At 33.1% G+C, this 19,961-nt stretch overlaps 1 protein-coding gene across 6 annotated transcripts in view; it reads right to left on the reverse strand.

The window, feature by feature from the left end:
• The window catches only part of STAG1 (STAG1 cohesin complex component), a 436,291-nt gene that overhangs the window by 63,126 nt on the left and 353,204 nt on the right, over positions 1-19,961 (reverse strand). For all 6 annotated transcript variants that reach the window (XM_073232352.1, XM_073232354.1, XM_073232353.1 and 3 more), the window contains 6 exons: positions 12,681-12,784; positions 7,217-7,309; positions 7,032-7,121; positions 6,670-6,873; positions 5,174-5,244; positions 3,618-3,705 (listed from right to left, as the gene is read on the reverse strand). In XM_073232352.1, coding sequence (XP_073088453.1) covers positions 3,618-3,705; positions 5,174-5,244; positions 6,670-6,873; positions 7,032-7,121; positions 7,217-7,309; positions 12,681-12,784 — 650 coding nt within the window. The remainder of the gene's footprint in view (positions 1-3,617; positions 3,706-5,173; positions 5,245-6,669; positions 6,874-7,031; positions 7,122-7,216; positions 7,310-12,680; positions 12,785-19,961) is intronic.

Below are 19,961 nucleotides of genomic sequence, written 5' to 3' on the forward strand. Positions count from 1 at the left end.
GTGGTTGCCATGGTTGACTGGCAGGCAGAGGGTGCCCCATACACAACAAATTCCACCAGAAGCACCGCATGACACACAACAGCCTGTAGAGGTGAGCTGTCAGCCTCTACTTCCAGACTGGCAGAAAGGCTGCCCTGCCCACAGCCTGCCAACAGCAATTACAGCTCCACAACGAATGAGAGCGAGGCACTGGTGAGCAAAGAGTCTTGAGCTTTTGGGTATCAAAGGATGCTTTCTTTGTAAAGTTGAAAACTTTTCCTCCAAGATCAGGAATAAGACAAGGATGTCCACTCTCACCACTTTTATTCAACACAGCATTGGAATTACTAGTTATGGCAATTAGACAAGATAAAGAGATAAAAGGTATCCAAACTGGCAAGGGAGAACTAAAACTTACTATTTGCAGATGACATGATACCATATACAGAAAAACCTAAAGACTCACACTAAAAATTATTAGAACTAGTAACTGGATTTGGCAAAGTTGCATTAATGCAGAGATCTGTTGTGTTCCTATATACTAACAAGAAACTGGCAGAAAGAGTAATCAGGCAAATAATTCCACACATAATTATATCAAGAAGAATAAAATACTTAGGAATAAAGCTAGCCAAGGAGGTGAAAGACATGTACCCTGAAAACTGTAAGACACTGATGAAAGAAACTGAACAGGACACAAATAAATGTAAAGAAATCCATCCCAAGTTCATGGATAGTAAGAATCAGTATTGCCAAAATGGCCATCCTACCCAAAGCAATTTAGAGATTCAATACAATCCTATCAAAATACCAATTTCAATGAACTAGAGCAAAGAATCATAAAATTTATATGGAATCATAAAAGCAATCTTGAGAAAGAAGAACAGAGCTGGGGTATCATGCTCCCTGATTTCAAGCTATACTACAAAGTTAGTGATAAAAAACAGTATGGTACTGGCACAAGAACAGACCCACAGAACAACACTGTTAGAGAATAGGGATCCCAGAAATAAACCCATGCATATATGGTCAATTACCATATGATAAAGGATTCATGAATATACCATGGGGAAAAGACAATTTCTTCAGTAAATGGTGCTGGGGAAGCTGGACAGCTTTATGCAAAAGAATGGATTACTGTCTAACTCCATACATAAAAGTAAACTTGAAACGGATCAAAGACTAAATATAAGACATGAAAACATAAAATTCTTAGAAGAAAACAAAAATCTCTTGAACATAAGCATGAGTAATTTCTTTTTCTGGACATGTTTCTTCAGGCAAGGGAAACAAAAGCAAAAATGAACAAGTGTAACTACATCGAACTAAAAGGCTTCTGTATAGCAAAGGATACCAGAAACAGAACAAAAAAGTAATCCTACAGTATGGGAGAATATATTTGAATGATTTATCTGATAAGGTGGTAACAACCAAAATATATAAAGAACCCATATGCCTTAACACCAAACAAACAAACAAAACCCCCCCACAAAAATCTGACTGAAAAATGGATGGACATTTTTAGTGTAAGAACAAAGCAAAAACTGAAGGAACAAAACAGCAGCAGACTCACAGAACCCAAGAATGGACTAACAGTTACCAAAGGGAAAGGGCCTGGGGAGGATGGGTGAGAAGGGAGGGATAAGGGGAAAAAGGTGCATTATGATTAGCACACATAATATAGGGGAGGGGCATGGGGAAGGCGGTACAGCACAGAGAAGACAAGTACTGATTCTATAGGATCTTACCATGCTGATGGACAGTGACTATAATGCGGTATGTGGTGGGGACTTGATAACGGGGGGAATCTAGTAACCACATGTTGCTCATGTAAGTGTATATTAATGATACCAAAAAAAACAAAGGGCAGACGACCTGAACATTTTTTCATAGAAGAAATATAGATGGCTAACAGGCACATGAAAAGATGCTCCAGAGTGCTAATCATCAGGGAAATGTGAATTAAAACCACAATGAGATATCACCTCACACCAGTCAGAATGGCCAATAGGTAAGATATAACAAGTGTTGCCAAAGATATGGTGAAAAGGAAACCTTCCTATACTGTTGGTGGGAATGTAAACTGGTGCCCCTATGGAAAGCAGTATGGAGTGTACTAAAAAAACTAAAAGTAGAAATACCATATGACCCAGTAACTCAAGGAATTTACCTGAAGAAAACAAAATCTCTGATTTGAAAAGACACATGCACCCATATGTTCACTGCTGATTACTGATGAGAGCTTAGACATGGAAGCAACCAAAATGTCCATAGAAGATATGGTACATATACACACTGGAATATTATTCTTGGGGATGGATACAGCATGGAGAATATAGCCAAAGGTTCTGTAACATCTTTCTACATTGACAGTAGTTGACTAGTTGGGTGAGGATTTAATAATGTGGGTAACTGCTGAATCACTGTGTTGTGTACTTTAAACCAATATAATATTGTGTATCAACTATACTTCAATTAAAAATAAAGATCAACACTAAATAAACAAATAAATAAAACAAAGTAAGAAAACCAAAAAAGGAGTATCTTAACTATCATTCCTTTTAACTTTGAAGCATAGCTAGAGACTATCAGTGAATTGCATTTAGGCTAATGAAAAATTTGAGATGAAGAGAGGATGTAAATTGAAGAGTCAGCAACAAATAAAGGAAATTAACAGGGCCAAATGATTAGCCTCTTTCCACAAACTACCTAACACAATCATGGGCATTTATTATTAAGAGTGGCTCTTACATTAAGTAGGGATCAAAAACATGAATTAAGGCAACTTAGAAGAATTAATCATAGCAATAATAAAGCACTATTTATATGATTAACATTCAAAAAGAAATTATAATTGTTATATCTGTTGAAGTTCTTATTGCTTTAGTGTAACGAAGTGTCATCTAAGCATTTTATAATCTAAATAAGAATGGATGAGATTACCCCTAAACAGCCCTAATACCTAACTATGGGGCTGGCATTTTGGTCCACATGAATGAATGTCTACAATCTACAGAATAACTCCTAATTCTAACAACAGATTATTATTAGGCAATAGTAACTGTAATTGTTAATTAAAATCAATAAATCATAGTAAGTTTAACAATGAACTGACAACATTCTAAGTCTCTCTGGACTAGACAAATCTTGTTGAATTTCTGCTCCTCCTACTCTAACTTAGGTATGAATGCACAAAGGTCTAATTCTGCTAAAGGCCCCCAACCTCATTTGACTATAGTTCTACTACAAAAATTAAGCCATACTGTAAAGTTTACTATTATCAATACCTAGACAGAGCCATCATATGATCAGAAATTTTCATTATGTTGAGTTAATCAAGTTTTGAAATTGCTACTATAAAAAGTAATGGTTTTTTCTTAAAAGAGTAATAATATTTGCCTTAATGTTAAATTTTTGAGATATATTATAGCAAAGATTCTCTGTTTTTTCTGTTCAAACTTCAAGATAAGATACACCTACCAGTAACATTCAATCACTATAGAAGTAATTCTCAAAGGAGGTGGCTGCATTTAAGAATTATAAATTACTTTCTATGAAAGGCATTTAATAATCCTATGTGATCTAAGAAAAGCTTAGTTTTCTCAAATGACATAGAAAGAATATCAATAAACTCCTACCTGTTCTGGCATAGCTCCATGTTCAATTCCAGTCTTCAATAATCTATAGCAATTACCAAACAGATCCCACTTTGTGAGATCGTGAGCACTAAAATAAATAAAAAATGCATTAACTTTATTCTAGAGTGGGAGAAAATTTAAATTTGAGTTTAGTTTCAGTGGGTGGAAGGATAAAATAACTTTCTATTTTCTTTTGGAATTGAAAAAGATTCATAAGGAAATGTTCAAGTGCTCAAACTAGGAAGGAAATAAGGAACGAAGGAAGGGAAGGAGGAAGGAAGGAATCAGAAAGAGAAAAAAGAAAGAGTGGAAGGGTAGAAGAAGGGGAAGGGGGAACAAGGGAGGATGGAAGGAAGGAAGAGGGGAAGGAGGGAGCCGTGAGAGAGCAACCAGAGTGCATCCTGATATTAAGAATCCATTAAAAGAAATCAGTAACAATAAAACTTCACATATTTAAATGAAGGTTACCACCACATGGTCAACCTGGGCTCATATTCCACTTCTTTTTGGTATATTTTAAAATATGTTTAAATAAGTACATCTACAATTTCAAAATATTAATACATGTGTATTTTTTAAAAGATCTGTATTCTCAAGATGGAGATAAAGACAAAAACAAGGGAAAAGAAATACAGCAAAGTTCAAGAACTTTAGGGTAGCTATTTACATGGGCTGAGGAGGACTTCTGAGTTGAAATAATGTTAACATTTTAAACTCTCATGAGCTCTACTACTAAAAATAGATAATTGCCTGTCAACTTTAATTTTCAAATGTCAAAATAATTTTTTAAATAGGAGTTTTGACATTGGTTGTCAATTCTTATTTTCAAAGATCAAAATATTTTTAAAAATAACTGTTTCTCCAAGGAATTCCAAAAAAACGTGTATGAAGGTTTAGATTTTAGACACTGCCTTTGAAATCCAAACTACTCATTATATAAGAGCTATACTCAAACACTCTTTTGACAAGAAAGTTTTCTATTTTCCTTTCTTTATGGAGAAGCATGCCTCACTATAAGGGACATGCAAATTATGATTTGGAAATGACACTTAATTTCATTGATCTGAGCCCTTTTTTCCTTATTCAAATATAACTGTTTTGTCTACACAGAAAACATACAATAATCAAATAAATAAGAGCAATTCTGGATAAAAACTCATAGAAATAACTGTCAAGGCTTTCCCCAAATCTTATTTCTTAGTAAGATTTCTAAAAGCTATCAGATGATAACTATACCTATAAAACTCTAGCTACTAGAATAAACCCATCTAATTTATTAGTAACACTGATTAACTTAAGCTCTGACAGTGTACCAGTGTACAATGTACATTCATTACACTGAATGATAAATCTTACTCCTTAAGTAATCAAATTACAGTAAAACCCATAATTTATCTAGAGAAAATATGAATAATAACAAAGAAAAAAATCACAACATCTCAATACTTCTCTAAAATTTCCCATTGTTTTATGGTTAAATATTACAAAGACAATCAGTTTACTTTATTTTGGCTAGTATGTTATTCACTAAATTTACTTTAAATAAAGTGACATACTTGTGAAATGAGGTTAACCGCTTTAAGGTAGAAAGAACATTGTAAATATCATCATCATCAGCTTCTTCTCCCTATAAATAAGTAGATTATCACCTCATTACCAGAACTTTACTCATCCTCAAATTCAAATCAAAGTCTATTAATACTTACTGCCTAAAGAAAAATTATTTTTTATTATATAAACAGTATATGTTCACTATTGGTAAATAAGAAAATACATATAAGCAAAAAAAAACACAAAAAAAACCCACCCAAAATAAAGTATACCCATAATCCCAACACCCAGAGATAACCATTTTAAAAAATGTCATGAACACGACTTTGTACACCTTTGATTATGCTCAGTGAAATAAGCCAGGCAGAGGAAGACAAATACCAAATGACTTCTCTCATTTGTGGAGTATAACAACAAAGCAAAACTGAAGGAACAAAAACAGCAGCAGACTCAAGACTCCAAAAAGGGACTAGCAGTCACCAAAGGGGAGGGGTGGCGGAGGGTGGGTAGTGGGGAGGGAGAAGGGGATTGAGGGGTATTATGATTAGCACACATGGTGTGTGGGGGATCATGGGGAAACAGTGTAGCACAGAAAAGATAAGTAGTAACTCTGTGGTATCTTACTATACTGATGGACAGTGACTTCAGTGGAGTATGAGGGATTTGATAATATGGGTGAATGTAGTAACCATTCATACAATGTTTTTCATGTGAAACCTTCATGAGAGTGTATATCAATGATACCTTAATAAAAAAAACATACTTTAGGATAAGTTCCTTGAAATTGCAGAGTGAAAGGTTATATACTTTAAAGATTTTATTGATTGTTAGCTTCCACGGCTTCAGAATCACAATGAAAAATAAAAAATGGTTGAAAAAAATTAAATGCTAAAGAAAGTTAATATTAAAATTTGAAAGTAGGGAAAAATTGGTTAAATGGATTATAAAGAAGATCCTATCAGTCTGACCATCAGAACACAGAAAGCTGTGGGGGTTCCAGATTGCTTTATACAGATTGGAGAGAGAAGGCAAGAGATGGGGATCACAGAAATAATCATAAAAACAACCAATTGGAGATGGCTGCTGCTACTTTGGGCATACTACTGGTAAGCAGCCATCACTTAGCAGCAACCTTAATTTTTATGTTCTATTCATTTACACATGGTAACAGTTATGCAATATTAAAATGCAAATTAGTCCCAGGAATAGAAAATGAAAAAATGAGTTAAGAAAAGCCAGACCTTAAAAAGATTTTTCTTAAAAGAGGAAAAAATACAGCTTTTATGAAACAGGTTTTTCAGTTAAACATAAAGTACAACCAAGGTGGATCTTTATAGGATGAACAACTTCAATAATGCTGCTAAATTTTAAAAGGTGTAGAGAATTCTACTAGATTTTATTTTAAAATGGAAACAATTTAAACATTCAGCTACTCTGAATAATTAAATTATTGAATTATTAGTCAAAATTATTACAATTACACATTAACTTTAAAACAGACCTCTTGTAATAGATCTTCCACAGAATGATTGAATCGATCTACAAACTCATCAATCAGCTGACTTCGAGCTATGTCAACTCTGTTCTGGATGGTATACTCTTCACTGCATAAGATGCTATAGGTTTTACTGCAGGCTTCTAGAACATCTGATTCTACGTGTTTTTCCACAACAAACTTAATCTGTTTTAATAAAGCATCCAGATGCTGAGAAGGAAAAAAGAAAAACTGTGATATTTAGGTTAGTAACAAAAAATAAAAATAACCACTTGTCAAATAACAAGTCTATAGATTACATGAGAGTAAAATAATCCAGTTAATAAAACTGAATATAATAGCAAAATTTCCAAGTTTCAGTGTCTTACCTTTTCCATTCTTCCTGTGCTATAAATTTCCAGATCAAAATACTGTGGGATTTGTAGCAAGTTTGCTACCTTCTCTGCATCTGCAGAATACTAGGAGGACAGGTAAAGAAAGAAGTACTTTAATAGTACAGTGCAATAAGCAAACTCAGTGGCATATTAGGACAAAAAAGTAAATAAAACTGTACCTTCGATAGCAACATAGGAAGTGTGATAATAAAATGCTCAGTCAATTTGTTTCTATCGTCAATTTGAGTTTTCCTTTCTTTGGCAGTTAGTACCTGGAAATAAATTTAAATGGGCAAAGAGTAAGAGTGTCATGTACTAATTTATAAATTTAAAGTACTACAGAGATGATGAAGCACTGGCAGCTAATGTAACTAAGAATTTTCAGAGGAGCTTAACAAACTAAATAAACACATCTAGTTTTATGCAGATTTCTATGCACCATTACTTTATAAATAGGTACTTATCTAAGAATCACTAAACTTTAGGTAAATTACTACTTGTTTAGATAAAAAATAACATTTCAATAAAACCATAATTATGAATATAAAAATATTGGACCAATGGAGAAATAATTTTTTTGGACTTCTAACCTCAATGTTTCCCCTATGTTAAACATTTTTATAATAAAATACTTTAGAAGGTAATGCTTTTTTAATACAATCAGCAGCTAACAAATTTTCACTTATTTTTAAAGCATATACTACCGATATCTCTGGACTCTCATTATATTTGATTGTTTTTGTATCTACACTGATAAACCTGCTCGACAATAATCAAGACAGTGGATTATAGCCTATGGTACTGAACAAATTCAAGCTGGTACTACCTATCATATTAGTCTGTCTATACTCAACCAGTTAAATCATAGGTAGTTCCAAAGACAAAATATTAAAATGCAAGTTCAGTTAGGATAATCATTTCCTCCAAGTATTCTGCATTTTATTATCTTGAAGCTGAATGATTTTACAGAACAGAAACACTCCAATATAAATTGACACTTTATAAACATGAGAATGTGTGAAAGGAGTAATAGGGCCTCCTATCTAGTTCTTCTTCCAGGGATTTTATTATTTTTCAACCTCTTAAACATAAAATAATCACTTTGGAATGACTTACCAAGTACTGTGTTTAGTTTTGCACAAAGTAATTAAAGGGACCACAGATAAAGTAGAATATATATCTAGGAAAGACCTGAGGATATGAGAAGTCTTGAAATTCATCTGACAATGTATGAAGGTCTAAGAATATTGATTTTAGAGAAATAGCTACCTTTGATTAAATTATCATATAATCCTCACAATCTCCCTGATAATAAGGGCAAAAAATGGCATAATACCTATGGGGTATTTGAGAATACCTAACAGAATTATATATATATCTTTCCTTTGATCTAATGATCCCACTTTTAACAATTTACCTCACCAATACACCCAGTGCATGTATGAAATTACACAAGATTATTCACTACACATTATTTCTAATAGCAAAAGATTGGCAACAATCCAGAAGACTGTGCATAGTGTGTGCACATAATGGACACTATGTAGCCATAAGAAAATGAAGATTTCCAAATATAGTTATACACTGTTAAAATGAAAATGTAAGGTACAGAACACTATATAAAGTATACCAGCTCTTGTAGGAGGTTAAGAGGGAGGAAGATGGAGAATAAGAATACATGTGGCATCTATTTACCTGTATTTGCAAAATTAAACACTGGAAGGATAAACCAAAAACAAAATTATTACTGGTAGGAACTGGGTGTAAAGGGAGTTATATAAGGAAGACTTCTCTGAATATATATTTTTATATGGTTTTGACTTTTTAACTGTGTAAATGTATTATATATTTTCAAAAAATAAAAATGATATAAAACATACAAAATTAAAGAGGTAAAACTTTGTTTAAATGAGAAATACCAGTATCTGTAAATATAATCTGTATATATAAATATATAGATTTCTTAGTTTTTGTGTACTAAACATGACTAGCAGAAATGGCAACCAATTGATAGTATTCTTAATGTCAAGATTATGATCTTTAAATATTATCCTCTATTAAAGGGAAACAGGGTTTACTAGAGATTCCTGTGGTAGGGTAATGCCAGCAGAGTCTCTTTCCACAATGAATAAGGCTGACATGTGTAACCAACAGAATATTGTGGAAATGATGTTGTGTGATTTTGGAGGGTTAGGTCATAAAAGACATAGAAGTCTACTTCTTTACTCTCTTTTGGATCATTCATTCTTGGGGAGGCCAGAAGCCATGTCACTCAAACAGTCCTACTAAGGGGTTTACATAGTAAAGACCCGAGGAATAATCATCACCAACTATTGAGCCATGTGAGTGAGCCACTATGAAGTAGTAAATTAGCAATCAAACTTTCAGAGGCTAAAGCCTTGGCTAACATCTTAAATGCAACCCTATGAAAGACCCTAAACAAAAATAATAGGTAAGCCCTGGCCAATTTTTGGCCCACAGAAACTGTATGAAATAATGAAGACTTACTGTTTTAAGCCTCTAAATTTTGAAGGAATTTTTTTACACTGCAGTGGATTACTACTATAAACAGTAAAGGTAGCAAGTGAACCCAGGGCATCTTGCTCTGGAACAAAGCAAGAAAGTGCTAAAAAAAAAAAAATGATTAAGACATGTGAAAGGACACATTATCTTGAAAAGGCTCTTAGGCAAAGTTGGGACCATACATATTTTAAAACTTTTATTTTGGAAAATTAAAAACACTCATTCTTTCACTATTGTTTCAATTCCCCCTAAAGTTTTTTTTTTTCCTGCAGCATTTTTAGGTGAATTCTTGGTATATTGTTTCACTCATATATATTTAAGTAGATGTCTTTAACAGATGAAGACTTAATAATAATAAAACTTACTATCTCCAACAAAATTAAACATTAATTCCTTAGTATTATTTCATTCCCAGTCCACAGTTTTCTCAATCTCCATTTTTTTGGAGTCTTTCCTATATTTGTATTTAATGTAATTTTTGATACAGTTGTCAGCCATTGTGCTATTGTTATTTGTTATTTTATAGCTCATGTCCTTTTTTTTTGTTTTTTCTGTTCTCCCTTTATTGCTTTCTTTGGGATCATATATTTTTTAGTGCTCTATAATTTGTTTTCCTTTTTTAGTTATGAATAGTTGCTCTAGGGATTACAATATACTTCTTTAACTTATTACAATCAACTTCAGGTTAATACTGAATTATTTACAGCAAAATACAGAAATTTTGTTCTAATACAGTCCATTTCCTTTACCACTATTTCTGCTATTGTTGTCACATATATTTTTTATATATTATAATCTTAATACTACAGTAGTATCCTTATTTCTTTAAATAATCTCATGTCCCTTTAAAGAAATTAAGAGAAAAAAAGGAAAAATAAATAATTTACACAGCCTTTTATGTTCACCCATGTATTTACCATTTCTGGTACTCTTCATTACTAAATGTGCATTAGAGTTACCATCTGGTATTACTCTTTACAGCTCAAAGGACTTTTAGCATTTCTTCTAAGGCAGGTCCTCTAGCAACAAGCCTCTCAATCTTTGATTATCTGGGAATGTTTTTATGTTACCTTCAATTTGAAATATAACTTTACTAGATTTAGAATTCTAGGTAATTTTTTTGTTTTTCAGTGAATATGTCATTCTACTGTCTTCTGGCCTCTACTGTTTCTGATAAGAAGTCAACTGCCAATTGTATTGCTGTTGCCTTATATAAATGAGTGTTTTTCTTTTGTTGCTTTTAAGAATTTTTTGTCTTTGATTTTCAACAGTGTGACTACCCTGTGTTTAGAGGTAGATCTTTTTGTTTCTTCTACTTGGGTTTTGTCAAGTTTCTTGCATCTTTAGACTGCTTCTCATTAAATTTGGGAAATTTTTGGCAATTATTTCTTCAAGTGTTTTTCCTTCCTCTTTTCACTTTTTTTCTTTCTGAGACACCACCATACAAATTTGGCAGACCTGTTTCACACATTTCTGAGGCTCTATTCATTTTTCTTCAACCTTTCTTTCCTCTCTGTTCTTCAAAATGGATAATCCTCATTACTCTATCTTCAGGTTCAGTTTTTTTCTTGTCATCTCAAATCTGCTACTGATCTATCTACTGAATTTTAAATTTACTGTACTTTCAACTCTAGAATTTCCATTTGGTTTTTCATTATTGAAATTCCCTATTTCTTGTTATCTTATTTTCTGGCAATTCTTTAAACATGTTTCTCTTTAATTTTTTGAACACATTCATAAAAAAGGCTCTAAAATACCCATTAAACTCAATAACTGGGCCTACTACGCAGTCATTTTTATTCTCTGCCTTTTTTCCTTGACTATGGTCACATTTTAGAGTTTCTTTGCATGGCTGTAATTTTTCTGGAGAAGTGGACACTTTAGGATAATATAGTATAGCAACTAATGGATTGTTAGCTTATTTTTCTTATTTTCATTTAAAAGAACCCCACTAATCTTTAACTTAAACTGTGGAGTTTCTCTCTCCCATGATATGTGGCCTGTGCTTGGAATTTTTCTTTTTTACTGTTGATTACTAGTCAGCCAATGATCTGGGCAGAAGTTGTGCTCAAATATTTCAAATCTGTGAGGCTTTCTCCTCATGACACTTCACCTCTTTGTGGGTTAGAGGCATATTCAAAGTTTAGCCAGTTCTCAAGTCTGGCCTGACTTTTATTTTCCATTGTGTTCTCTCAGGTTTCCCAGTCAGCAGGGATATGAAGAGCTTATCTAATCTTCTTATGGCTTTCTCATTCCCAGCTTTTTTAGTTAGATTCTTGGCTGGTCCACTGTTCTTACTAACCGGGACCACAACTACAACCACTGCATATCCTATCTGTGAGTCTTCTACCAAGTCTGCCCTTTCTAGTTGACAAACTTTTCCTATACTGAGACTGTTCTCCTGAGAGCAAAGCTGCTGGCTTTTGCAGACAGTGTCACTTGGTAGTACTATAGGTATCAACAATCAAGCTTGTTGGGTATGTTAGTATTATAACCCAGGCAAGGAGGCTGCAGACTTCCACTGCTTTTACCTAAAGCAGCTTTAGCAGTTTTTCAAGAATAACTGAAAAACTGTTTTTTTATCTTTGGTCAATTTCCAGAATCCTGATATTGTTTTTTGACAGTATTTCCAGTATTATATATTTTTTTCCCTAAAGAATTGCCTACCTCTTCACATCACTAGAGCCAATTTTTCCATCTGTGATTACCTGAATTCATCCTAAATATCAATAACACCTGCATTATTAGCCCCATATTACAGATAAGGGAATCAAGGCACAAAGAAAATAAACTATCCAGATTACATAGTTGCCAAATGGAAGAGCTTGCAAAACTAGGCAGTTTGCTTTCAGAGTCTTCCTGCTTTTAACAGATATGAATGTGAAAATTATTGAAGTACTGGACTAGAAGCAGGTATAAATGCAATAGGCACATGGGAGAAAAGAATCTATTTTTGAAAGCTGAGTAAAGTAGATAGGATATAAAGATGAAGCACCACAGCATATGTCATTTGCAAGAATACTGTGTTTTTAGGGATAATACACCAGTAACATTTCAAATATTTAAGACAGTTAATTACATTAAAAGCCTTTTTGTAGATTTCTCACTAATACAACTTACTCTCTTGCCAGTACCCCTTCCCACTGGAGGATGTGCCTCAGCAGCTTGACGAATCGTACAAACCATCAGCTCTATAAGAGCACTCTCTTGGCGATCAGACATTGCTAAGGTAAAACAAAACACACTAGGATGAGTAGTTTTACAATAACCATGTATTAAATGTTAACACAATTATTAAAAAACTGCAACCATATTCTACTACTTATTCTTAAAGACAAATTAAGATTTGCACTTTGTCTTTTTACTTTTTTAAGAATATGTGTTTGTCATAAGTCAGTAAGAAAGAGATAAAGTAAAGAAAAAGAGGATAAACTGGTTTCTTCTTATATATGGTCTCTTCTAACTTCTAACACTATTATTTCCGAATTAGGCAATGCCAAGATTTTATGGTATTTCCTTTTATATCATTTCAAAACTCATATAATTAGGTATCTTTCTTTTTTGTTTTTTAATTTAAAAAATGCCAAACCTATTTCTATATTAAAATAGATTTTTAATATCTTTCAAGTCACTACATACATGAATAATTATTTTAAATAATCATGAGTTATTACATTATCTGTATTCTACAATTAAGTTAACCATCTCCTACTCACATTCAAATTGTTTCCAAATTTGTCACTATTAAACATGTAAAGAATATCATTAATACACATATATTTATGCAACTGATATTTTCAGATCTATAGAACAAATTCCTAGGAGAGGCAGTAATGGGTCAAAGGTTAAAATCTTGATACTGACTAATCATAATGTTATTTACCACAATTCAAACTTTTGTTTAGTTGCTCATATCTCTGCCAGCACTGGATGCTATAAATCTCTTTAACTTTTGCCAGTTCAATGATTTAAAAATGATATTTCATTGTTATTTTGCTCCTCCTTATCTACTAATCAGTGGAGTGTATTTTCTAGTTTATTGGTTTCTAGAATGTTCTCCTGAAATTCTTCTGTTTAGTCTTTGCCCATCACTGTACTGCTATTCAACTTTCTTGAACTCTTGTATATTAAGAACTGTAATTTTGTCTTTTGAATGATGCCAGTATTTTCTCACAGTTTGTCCTTTTGTTATCAGACTCCTCTCGGTATCTTTGTGAGACAGAAATCGTTAATTTTTACAAGAACACATCTGTACCAATTTGTTTTATGGCTTGTGGGTTTCTTTTTTCTCTCTCTAGTTTTATTTCAATATAACTGACATACAGCACTATATAAGCTGTATAACATAATGATTTGACTTACATATATTGCAAAACAATTACCACAAAATGTTAACACCCATCATCTCATACAGATACAGAAAGGCTCCTGTGTTTCTTGCATTGCTTTAAAAAATCTCCTTGTCCTGGAGATTAAAGAAATATATTTTCTTTTCTCTCTCTCTTGCTTTTAAATCTTTAATCTGTCTGGAACTTATTTCTGTTGATAGTATGAAAAATGGGCCTATTACTCCTACCAGATGAACAGTCAATTATGCCTCCACCCTTGTAAAATAAACCAACTTTCCCTGTTGAATTTAAATGTTACTTTTTAACATGTCTAAGGCTCTCATATGTTTATCTTTTACGGATTCCTTAGTTTCACTAATCTATTTCTTTTAGAATGTGATATTGTTTTTTGATTATAGCAGCTTTATATTATGTTATAGTATACTTTACTATGTAACAATTCAACTAATTTAAATATTTAGTTGAACAAGTTTCTCTTATCTAGTCTTCTTTCTAAAATTTTGCTAGTTTCTATAATGTTAATGGCAAAGACTTTAAACACTAAGCAATTTTTTCTATGTACAAGGCACTGTTATAAATGATTTATATGTATTTACTTGTTTTATCCTTAAAACAATTCTACGAGATAGGAACTAATATCTTCACACTTAACAGAAGAGGAAAATGAGCCACAGAGAAGTTAAATGACTTTTCCATTCAGGTAGTAGTAGGACCAAGATAAGAATCCAGGCAGAGCACACCAGGGTCTGTGCTCTTAAGCAACATGCTCTACTATGTTTTTAAGATAAGCTTAAAATTCTATACAAATTTTAGAATCATTTTTCTTAGTTCCTTCTCTCACTGTACCTCCCAGAATTCTCTCAAACCCACTGGAATTCAGATTAAGGTAATTTAGGAAATCTACACAGTGGGAATAACTAACATTTTTATAATTTTTTCAGTCATGATTCAGCTCTTCATTTTTGAAACCTTGACATCATTTAACAAAGCATTATGGCTTTCTTCATAGTGATTCTGAACTTCCCCTGTTGAATTCATTCCCATGTATTTTTAAAGATAGAGTTTGAGGCTAACTGAATAGTTGAATTCTATCTTTCTGTTTCCCTCTTTCACTCCCTCTCCATTTCTCTGTATACTTAGTTATCTTAAAAAAGCAATAGATGTGGGATTATAGAGACAAAACAACATACAAATAAAAAAAAATCAAGCTTTAGAAGTTTAAATGATTTTAAAATAAATTGGGGCAACAGCAATGAAAAGGCAAAGATATAATATCTTGTACTTTATTTTGTACCCAAATTACCCTGTACATATGTACATCTTAATTCAAAAAATTTTAAAAACATTTTCTTAGAAAATCACATGAACTTCAGTTTGTCTTAGCAAAACCTAATGGAACAGCTCCCACTTTTCCATTTATACTCTCTGAAACAATGCCTAATAATATGAAAAAGCTTCTCATTCAATAAAACAACTAGGTTTCTGTTTTTAGGAGTCTAGAATTTCATACTTTTTCACACTTGGGGATAAAGGAATGACAAAGTTGTCTATGAACTACATGCATTTTCTTTTATTAATAAAGAAAATCTAGTTTTATAGAAAGTTAGGGGAGAGGAGCAATTTATCTCAAGTATGGAAACATTGACCTACTATTTACTAAAATCTGTATCAGTGTTGAAGAATAACCCAACCTTACATAGTGTTCAATGCCATCAATTTAATTATTCAGCTTATAAATTGAAACCATCCATTTAGACACGGTAAACTCAAAATAGCTGAAATTTAATTGAAATCACTTTCAGGGTATGACAGCAAAACCAAATGATAAAACTGAAAGCAATGCAAGCTTCAGGTCACAGATAAAAGCCAAATTGCCACAATGGCTGAGAGAAATGGATAGCTATTCAAAATATGAATTATCAGATACACATGAATTTCTAAAACTTCAGAAACCTCTTTGTACATCATCCCCATATCGTCACTACTGATTTTGTTCTAATCCCTTGAACTCTGGCTTTTCTCCTTACTTACCACTGAAAAGAAATGCTTCAAAGTCACCAATGACCAGATTTCAAACTATACTATACAAATCTACAGTCATCAAAACAATATGGTACCAGCACTGAAACAGCACGTAGATCAATGGAATAAAACAGAGAGCCCAGAAATGAACCTATGCATATATGGTCAATTAATATACAACAAGGGAGGCAAGAATATATAATTTAAATAAAAGACAGTCTCTTCAATAAATGGTGCTGGGAAAACTGGACAGCTACATGGAAAAGTATGAAACTGGACCATATGCCATATATACAAAAATGAACTCAAAACAGACTAGAGAACTAAATATATGATCTGAAACCATAAAACTCCTATAAGAAAACATTGGCAGTAAACTCTTAGATATTGGTCTTTGCAATGTATTTTTTTTTTGCTGTCTCCTTAGGGTGACAGAAGCAAAAACAAACAACTAGACTACATCAAACTAAAAAGCTTTTTTGCACAGTGAAGGAAATCAACAAAATGAGAAGGCACATATTGCATTAGAGAAGGTATTTGCAAATGACAGATGTGATAAAGGGTTAATATCCAAAATATCTTATATAAAGAACTCATATAAGTTGACACCAAAAAGCAAACAATCTAATTGAAAAATGGGCAGAGGACCCACTCATGACATTTTTCCAAGTAAGATATACAGTAGGCCAACAGACACATGAAAAGATGCTCAACATCATTAATCATCAGGGCAATGTAAATTAAAACTACAATGATATTGCCTTAACAATACTCCGAATGACTAGTCTCAAAAAGGCAAGAAATAACAAGTGTTGGTAAAGATATGGAGAAAAGGGAAACTTCATATACTGTTGGGGGGAATGTAATATGGTACAGCCATTATGAAAAGCAGTATGGAGGTTCCTCAAAAAATTAAAAATAGAAATAGATATAACATAATTTCACTTCCTGGTATTTACTTAAAGAAAACAAAGTCACGAATATGAAAAGATATATGCCTTCTTATGTTTATTGCAGCAGTTTTTACAACAGCTAAGATAAGGAAGCAACTGAAGTGTCTACTGGCAAATGAGTGGATAAAGAAGATGTGGTACATGTACAATGGAATATTATTCAGCCATAAACAAAAACAGAAATATTGCCATTTGCAACAACATGGATGGAACTACAGGGTATTTTGCTAAGTGAAATAAGCCAGGCAGAGAAAGGCAAATAGCATATGATTTCACTTATATGTGGAATCTAAGTAAAACAAATGAACAAACAAACGAGAAATAGAATAAAAAATAGAGAAGAAACTGGTGGTTGCTAGAGGGGTTGGGGGGCAATGGGCAGAACAGATGAAGGATTAAGAGATAAAAACTTCCAATTATAAAATATGTAAGTCACAGAGACAAAGTGCAGCATAGGGAATACTGTCAATAATATTGTAGTAACTTTGCATGGTAACAGGTGGTATCTACACTTACTGTGGTGAGCATTTTGTAATGTATGTAAATATCGAATTACTATGTTGTACACCTGAAACTAATATGATGTACATCAACTATCAATTAAAAATGAATAAATGAAAGTAAAAAGTCATCAGTGACGTAAATCTTCACTAAAGCTAACAATCCTTCCACAGTCCTTTTTCTCCTCTGCAATATGTGATGGTTATTAACTATTGTGTTGTTGAAGACCCTCTTCATTGAGCTTTTATAGGGTATAATTTTCTCTTATCATCCTTTTTATATAGCTTGCTAGAGCTCTCATTCTGTCTTGCTCTTCCTGCTTTTGTCCCCTATCCACAATCTTTAAAATTCAGCCATAGGCTCTTTCTTTCTTCATAATCTATCTTCCTCATATATTTTTTATTATAATTTCTCACAGACCATTGTAACAGTTACCTAACTGGTCTTCTGCCTATTCCAAACCATGTTTACAAAACAACATTTTTCTTAAAATATAAATTGGATCACATCATTCCCCTAAGACATTTCAATGGCTTGCTATTACATTTAGAATGAATTAAATAAATCCACTTATAAACTAAATTGTTCTAAGTCATTTTTGGCTTCTGCACCTATCTCATCTTGTGCCACTGGCTCATCATGCTTTAGCTATTGCAGTTGCTGGAACACAATAGCATCATTCATGCTTCAGATACATTGTAATTGCTATTTATCTAAATGGCGCTTTTTGATACCTCCCATGGCGAGCCCCCTCATCCACTCAATTCTTGGCTCTCTGGTGGCTTTCTCAGAGAAATCTTCCGTTTAGGAATCAATCTAAAGATAGACCTCTCCTTCTTATCATCCATCACAGATTCTTAATAACTCCTGAAATCATTCTGACTGTTGGTTTTGGTCTGCATTCACCACTAGAATAAAAGCTCTCTAGGGGCAGTGTGTTGACCTTATTTAGGAATGCACCCTCAGTACTTAGTGTAATAGCACACAGAAGGTGGTCAATACTTTAAAATTATAAATGAATTAATACATGGTGTGTGTGGGTCATGGGGAAGACTGTAGCTCAGAGAAGACACACAGGGACTCTGTGGAATCTTACTACACTGATGGACAGTGACTCCAACGGGGTATGGGGGGGACTCGATAATAAGGGTGAATGTAATAACCACATTGTTTTTCTCGTGAAACCTTCATAAGAGTGTATATCAATGATACTGTAATTTTAAAAAAGGGGGAAAAATAAATGAATTAATAATTCCCTATTTTGAAGAATTCCATTTGTCCACATTTACTTCACCCATCAACTGGATCATAGAAGGATCATAGAATTCCATCACTAGGAATGAATCCAGAAGATCATCTAACCAAAGGGCTTGATATAATGGATGAAGAAGCTGAGAAGTTTAGTGATTTAGTTACGGTCTTGTTACCTGATTACCTGTTACCTAGACTCTCACATCATACTAAACATTTACCCAGCAATTTGATCTTGCCGTAGATCACACACACACACACACACACACAAACACACTGCAACAATGACAAAAGCCTGCCTCTTTAAAACACTGCAAGGCAGTCTTAAGGCTACTGTGATTTAAACTGCTACTGGTAATCTTTGACAATGCATTTATTTTCCCAAATTTTAGTCCTGTATCTCCAACTGCTAACTAGACTTTCATCCACTGGATTACCTACGACATCTCACTTACCTGAAAATACAACCTAATTCCTCATCAGACTTAAAAAGTAAGTAAGTTACTAGTGGAATTTTATCATAAAATGTAAGAAAATAACAGCACAGCAAATTACTTTTGATGCAATTCCACACCTAAGCTTCTACATGGCCCATCATACATATGGGCAAATGTGTTAAAAATAGCTGAGTCCTGATGTAGATACAATTCTGTATTTGCTTTATATAATTTCCCCAGCCTTGCCTTCTCAGTTTCAGTCATACCCTAAAATTGTGGTTCACTTAAATTCTCCCATTATTATAACTCACTTTTCTACTTAAAAGCAAACAAACCAAACCAAATCAACCTCTTGATTGGAAGTTAAACCCAGTGTCAACTAAATTTAAACCACAATGAAACACCTAATAGTGTATAGTTATTTTAACCAGGTAAATCCATCCAGTACCTGATAGGCTTAGGTCTACTATCTACTGACTGACACAACTTACTTACATGAGAGTAAAAAGTTAAAACCACCAAAGCATAGCACCTTGGCTCTTCCCCTTCCCTTAATTTATATCCCCTTTATTCCTTCTCCACCAAAATAACCTTAGAGAGCATGAAATGACAGAAAGAAAAATGGCTTGGAATCATAAATGAGAAGCTCTAACCCACTCTGACAATTGGCCAATTTCTATGGCCATAAGCATGGGAAGGAAAAATGGATGGAATGTACTAACTAGTAAATACAATGACAGGCACTTTGCTTAAGTGTTGACTGGGCTCTAGTGATTAGAGGGAGAATTTATTCTATTAGGGAATTATACTAAGATTAATTAAAAAAATAATGTATTAAAGTATAATAAGTTAGTGAGTGAACTTAGCAGGTAACACATAAAAGTAACA

The sequence above is a fragment of the Manis javanica genome, chromosome 3 (genome assembly GCF_040802235.1).
Source record: "Manis javanica isolate MJ-LG chromosome 3, MJ_LKY, whole genome shotgun sequence".
NCBI classification, from domain to species: domain Eukaryota; kingdom Metazoa; phylum Chordata; class Mammalia; order Pholidota; family Manidae; genus Manis; species Manis javanica.